The 6711-nt window shown below is 38.1% G+C and overlaps 1 protein-coding gene across 1 annotated transcript; it reads right to left on the bottom strand.

Annotated features, from left to right (window-relative positions):
* Positions 1 to 1018: 1018 nt before the first annotated feature.
* Positions 1019 to 3219, bottom strand: LOC107687990 (endothelin-2-like). Its single transcript, XM_016485559.1, has 5 exons — positions 3095 to 3219; positions 2413 to 2566; positions 2146 to 2259; positions 1581 to 1673; positions 1019 to 1474 (listed from the first exon to the last, which is right to left on the bottom strand). Exons 1-5 carry the CDS (start codon positions 3153 to 3155, stop codon positions 1387 to 1389), a joined length of 510 nt encoding a protein of 169 aa, XP_016341045.1. The 5' UTR covers positions 3156 to 3219; the 3' UTR covers positions 1019 to 1386.
* Positions 3220 to 6711: the final 3492 nt, after the last annotated feature.

The raw sequence follows: 6711 nt of genomic DNA, 5'->3' as shown, positions 1-6711 counted from the left end.
AGTTTATACACACCCCAGAAAATACATAATAGAGCACACAGAACCTTCCTAATCGAAAGTGTATTGCTCATACATTTATAACCTACACAAGTGGATCGGACAAATTATGCATGAAGTCATTGGCCATTATGGGATTGTGTTAGATTTGTTTGTGTGGTAGGTTTGTTAGGGTTAGGGTTAGGGTTAGGTTAAAGTAGGTTTGTAAAGTGTAATGTACTGTTGAGGTGTCGGATTTATTATGTGGAGGAGTTTAATGTTTAACAAGAAGTGCAATGTGATATTTTACACATCTGAACATGATTGATTCAACAGCCATGTAACACAGAAAACTGTTAAAAAGACTTCTTTGTTATTCGGTAGTATATTGTTTATTAACAGATACAATAATGCAAAAATACATTTCATTAAATAAATTAAATAAGTTAACAAACTGACAGCTGGTTGCAAGCAATTCAAGTTTAAACATTCAAGTATCTGGGAGTAACTAATAGTCATTTTCTTCACAAGAGGAAAACAAGAACAGGTACAGCAGAGCTAAATGCATATATGGCAATAGTCAAAACTCTGTATGTATAATTAAAGTAGTCATGAACAGACTGCATTTAATTGAGGCAGTAATGGGAAGTCTACACAGTACTACAGTATTTATATAATGGAGCCGGCAGACAGTAGCAGCCGGGTTTGACTTTAGGAAAACAAGAACAGCATTTTTTTGGCAAGCTTTGAGCTATTGAGACCTGCTGGTATCCGAACAATAAAAACAGTCCACTGAACGTATGCAATAAATACTTCCGCCTTCACTGAAGGGAAAATGAGGAAAAATGGAATAAAACAAGAGAACAGATAAACATTCCTTTTTTTTTAAACAGTTGGACGCTTTCTCGAGCAGTTGATCACAGAAAGCATCAGACACGTTCATTTCCAAATAAAATCAAAAATAAATACATAAATAAATAAATAATCAAATGAAGAGAAACCCTAATAAATAAAGGGTAATAAAATGTTTTAATATTCAGTGTCAGGAATAGAGATTATACAGTATCAGGCAGGGGTAAAGGGGTTTCATTTTTAATTGTCTTTCATTTTTCCCCACCATAGCTTCGAAGATGACAAACTTAAATGTTGTTTGCAGTACTTCTGCTGTTTTTAACTCACTCGTTTGGAAATGTCACCATTTCACTGGTGCAGAAGGTGATCTGTTCTTCTTTTCACCACCTAAATCATCGTTTACTAGGACCGTTCTGCTCCTGTTCAGCTGAAGTACCTGAGGGTTTGTGCCTCGGCAGTCTTGAATTCAGTCAATCCATCCTCCTCTCATGAGGCAGATCCTCTTCATCTGGTACTTTGCTCAGGCGCTCCATCAGACGACCGTCACCTCATCTCTCTCTAACTGATCGAGAGATTCCTGAGTCTGGATTTCTTCTTGGTTGAAGCCGATCGTGAGGCTGTCACAAAGTTGTATTTACTCGCCTTCCTGCAAATGAAAATAACATGAAGTTTAGCCCCAAAGCAGGGTATTTTATGTTCACTGAAGCAAAAGCATGTGCTGAATGTGCTTATGTTGACAGAAAATGATTTACCTGAGAGATGACAGTAAATAATCGCTAGTTTTGCCAAGATGATTTGACCGGTCATCAAACTGGGTCACGATCTCCATATCTGGATTTTCTGAACTGCAAATAAAATTTGAGAATAAGGTTACATACTGAATTCACTAGTTGCAAATTTGGTCATTCACATGTGTCCAAACTTAGACTGGATTGTATTTGTATACAATCTACTTTATTTAGTGACTTGCTCTTGTGAAACCAGATGTCTCTCACACATAAATACAAGGGCTAATGCCATCCCTGAACAACCACAGGAATCTTCAGATACTATTAAACTTGTCCAAAAATAGCTGTCCTTTGATTTGGTGACTCATAACTGCTTCAGTCATTAGACGGTTTCTCATTCACTCCCTTATTTGCCTTCATCTCAGAGAAGAGCTTGCTGAAACCCCCCCCCCACACACACACACAAGCTGCCCTGATCTCCGCAGGTCACACATGGCTGCCGATACGGCATCCGTGACAGATGAAAGGACACGTATCTGTCTGATTTCATCTTCAGGGTGGAGCTGGAGGCTGCAGAGTCTGGGCTCACCTGCTGCGACAGAAACTGGAGCAGGTCCGGTCGGCGGGATTGGCGCATTCACAGCGGCCCGTGGAGCGCCGGCGACGGGACAGAGGGCTTCCCAGACCGAAAGGAGCGATCTTACTGTAGTGAGACGAGAGGGAGAGGGTTAACAGAGCGCTGTGAGCGAACACATGCAAACAAGGAGTCCTATTTTGGGGGTCTACAGGTGATTACAATGACATATTATGGATTCTACTCCCTACATTCACCCTTTGTCATAGTAGACGTACTCACTTCGGTGTGTTGACCCAGATGATGTCCAAATGGCAGAAATAGATGCACTCGTTGTCTGACCAGCTGCTACAGGAGCAGCGTTTGGTACGGACCCGTTTGAGAGCAGGTGGATTGCTTGATGCTTCGGACTGATCGGATAGTGGATATCCAAACCCTAGAAAACACAGACACTATGATTAAAGCTATTCCCCAAATGTTTATTTGGCAACCTAAGATGTACTTCGTGTAGTAACATCCAAATTTACTGACTCTATTGAAGTTTTATATGACTAAATCAACCTGTATACATTAGGTTACACCACCAAAAGTACTTTTTACTGATAACGGCACAAATTCTGGTATTATTCCATATTATACGTTTCTGAGATTTCTTTCTGCTTAATCTGATCAATACACAAATATACAGTACTCTATATAGATATGACACTCAGTAATAACTGCTGAGCTTATCTGTAAAGATAACAAGGCATAATGATTTTCTTTGTGTGTGTGAAGTTTTGGCTGATAGCCACCAGTGAAGTTCAGGAGAATATAGAGTCTTATAGGACAATATGAGTATTATATGCAGACTGATTATTAAAAAATATGAGAAGCAAAATTTCCATTTGGGCTCAATAAAATTGTGTCAAACCACAGAAAACACACGTGCTGTGGAAAGGTATAAAAGGTAAAAGTGTCTTACCTTGCTGCAGCACACAGAGTGTCACTGAGATGAAGACAGCAGTCCACAGTGAGCAAGCCATTATCGGGAGTTTAACACGTCTGTTAAATCCAGTTAAGTGATGATATACAGTTAGTATCTGCAGTCCACAGAGAGACTGACAGGTGCTTCTGTTCAACTCAACCTGCCCGCCTTCATTTATCCTCCCTGAAGCTCCGCCCACTGGCTGTTACACAACACTGAGTCCAGGAATTCCTGCCTCCTGATTGGCTGCAGGCTTGAATGAGGTGGAGGGGAGAATGAAAGACAGCCGCTGATGTCAGTGACTCCCCCTGGACGAGTCAGTGTCACAGAAACAGGGAACGTTTATTTCCGCAGGGGAGGCCGTGTGCTGTCATCGTCACTGGAGATAGTGTTTAATGGCATGTTTTGCATGTGTCCCGGGATAGACTGCACATCAGTGCAGAAACCCCCCTCCGGAGGAAAAAGCAGGACTGATAGTGCATGTGCAGGATATCCAGTCAAGTCCAGGAACACAGATTGTGGATACGGAGTGGGTGCTGCCATGATTTAGTATTAATATCAAGCTGAAAAACATGCCAATGCAACATTTCACAGTAAAAGCGCACACCAATCTAATAGATATTTTGTTCAATGTAATCTCTATATACAGTAAGATATATAGTATCTTATATTAACTACTACTACTTTAGCCTCAGTAAACTCCCCCTGATATGGTCATGCAGAACAGGGCATTAATAGGTGCTTTATAATACTAATAAACAGCTAGTAATATGCATGATAATAAGCACAGTTAGTTAACAGTAAGAACTTGTCCCTAAACTAAAGTCTTACCATATCAGATGAGATCAGTGTCTGAGCAATAATATCTTCCTTCTCAATATTGTTTTAACATATATAATGCGTCTCAACTGACATTTTTCTTAATCATAGGCATGAAAGCTACCCTATGTATTTTACCAATGAGATAACATCCACAAAATATGCAAATTACACAAGATAATGGCAGCATCACTTGTCTGTCATTAATCATATCAGCACACCCGTTAACAAATGTCACTGATTCAAATATGCAAAATATTGTAAACTAGAGGAAGACATTTTATTACATGCTGGAAATGTGTGCTGGAATAACAACAGGTGGAAGATCCTCTCACAACTAGTGTGTGCTCTTAATATCCATTTTTTCCTTATTATAACTCTATAAAATAAATAAGCGTGCAGTGATAATGACAGATAGGACCTGATCATTATTCAAACAGAACGTGTATATAATATATATACATATATATTACTGTTAACTTTATTTATTTGTATGCATGCTTATTTTTTATTTATGATAAATAAAAGGCATGGATATGCCTTGAAAATATAAAACCAAGCAAAACATGAAACTGCATATGCTTTTTAGGCTAGTTTAATGATTTGATATGTTTAAAAACACCATGAATAATACCCACAAGGAATAAAACCGAATTTATGATATTTATACAGCGACTGTTCCACCCGCGATGAACTGGAAAAATATGAAACATTCAAAAGTCACTGCAGGGGGGCAGGAAATGCTAGAGTGATGTCACAGTCCAGCAAACAATGGCACCTCGCAGATTATTTGTCCTGCTGAGGTCAAAAACATAAAACAATAACTAAAGCAAATGTTTGTTAAGTCTTACATCATGGACAGCTGATAAAAAAGTGGCAGTTTTTCAGATAAATCGAGATTTTTGAGGATTATGACCCACCTTGTGTGATTGCATCATATTTGTTTTCAAAGCAAATGTATGTCATGCATGTCAGATTTATGAACTAAGAGCCAATAAGAATGAGATTAATTATGCTGTATGACATTTATAAAGCGATTTATCCTGAGACATATTGTTGTGCTTCATAATAAGTTAATGATTGCTCTGGTCACCGTACTCCGCCGCAGACTCGCTCTCTGTTTTTCTGGCTCAGTCACAATCTAACAATGTGGCCTTATCCATTTCCTCTTCCACTCAGCGCGGTGGCTCGCTGGAGGAATGTGACAAACACAAAAACTACTGAAAGCGCCTGTGGAATTCCTCAGGAAGCTCTCAGGAATGTGCTGCTCCACTGCACTTTGGACACCTTACGTGCTCCTTTAGACTTTCCTGACCAAAACTGGTCACTGAGAGAGAGAGAGAGAGAACAACAAAGATGACATGCAACATTCGTTTAACGATGCTGCAGGAATAATGATCTCATTGTTGAAACTCAGCTTTGGAATTGAGACGCATGATATTCCACATAGACCCATATTAAGACAAGGCATAACAGCGACATGTATGACAATACACAATCGTAGGAAGATAGTTTTCTTTCATGCAGTGAAAGTGATTGGGGCCAAATGGAGTTCTTTTGGACCCCACTGACTTTCACTGAATGGACCATAAGACAATTGTTTTTTATTTTCATTTTTGTTCCACATAAGAAAAAAAAGTCAGGTTTGGAACAATGTGAGGGTGAATTATTTTCATTTTGAGACTTTTTATTTCTGTCCTTTGTGAAAAAGAAGGGCACATGAATAAGCAATTGTAGCGTGCTTCAAATCCAAAAAGTATAACTGTACTTGCAGATAATATTAGTGAAATAAAAGGCCACTGAAGTGAACTTAAAGCATGTACACGTTCATGCTTCTTAACACACTTTTAAAAAGTGCACTTTGTAATGTCAAAATAAAAGTTGAATCAAAGTGCTTTTCAAATCATTGGTTTAAAACTCTTTTGCTGTGCACTTATTTTGACGTGTTGACTAACATTCTAAAACACATGCAGTTTGATTTTCATTTTGAAACTGTAGTGTTATTCAATATTATTTTAAAATAAAACATTGTGTATGCACTAAATGAGCTAAACTGCCACTTCGCCGTTATAAATGTGCTTACAAATATATTTAAATATTTAAAAGTTCCAATAGAATACTCAATATATATCAAGTTTCAATAGAAATTACATTAAAGTATATTTTAGTTTACTATAAGTGCATTCAGCAGTAACTTTAACCATATATCAAAGACAACTGAAGTAATTATGAAATTATAAAGATGCACTCAAGTCTCAGCTAACTGCATTTACTGTAATCTAAGGTTAAACGGTACATTTCCATTTAAATGCAGTTAACATTAACACAGTGTTTAACAACATTACAGTTCACACTTAAGTATATTCTTTTGAAGTGTATTATTTCCTTCTTTTTCACAAGGGATTCCTCTACGCTCTCTCTTTTATTTTGTGAATAAAATATGAGTGATATAATTTGCTGATGTGTTGTATGTGGTTGCTAATGCAGTAGGTGGTGGTTTGGGTGTAACAGTGCAGGACGTGTGTAGTTTTGGTCAAATCACTAACCCTCCTTATGTGAGTAATATCTTATCTGATGAATATACTGCATTCTGCTGTCAAACATGACACTGCTCAAGGTGTTTTGGAACAGGTGGGCACACCCTTAAAATTGCAAAATGCATCCTTATCACAGGCTACCTGCAGCTAGAATGGCTTTCTTAATGGCTTATTTTTATGCCCCCTGTAACAGAGGTGTTTGAGGAATTCCAAACAATGAAAAATGCATTCACTTTCTTGGAATGTTGCAAGAGATGA

Source organism: Sinocyclocheilus anshuiensis, unplaced genomic scaffold (genome assembly GCF_001515605.1).
Source record: "Sinocyclocheilus anshuiensis isolate Anshui unplaced genomic scaffold, SAMN03320099.WGS_v1.1 scaffold5, whole genome shotgun sequence".
Lineage (NCBI taxonomy): Eukaryota > Metazoa > Chordata > Actinopteri > Cypriniformes > Cyprinidae > Sinocyclocheilus > Sinocyclocheilus anshuiensis.
The sequence above is the reverse complement of the archived record's forward strand: the minus strand, read 5'-3'. Positions and strand labels throughout refer to the sequence as shown.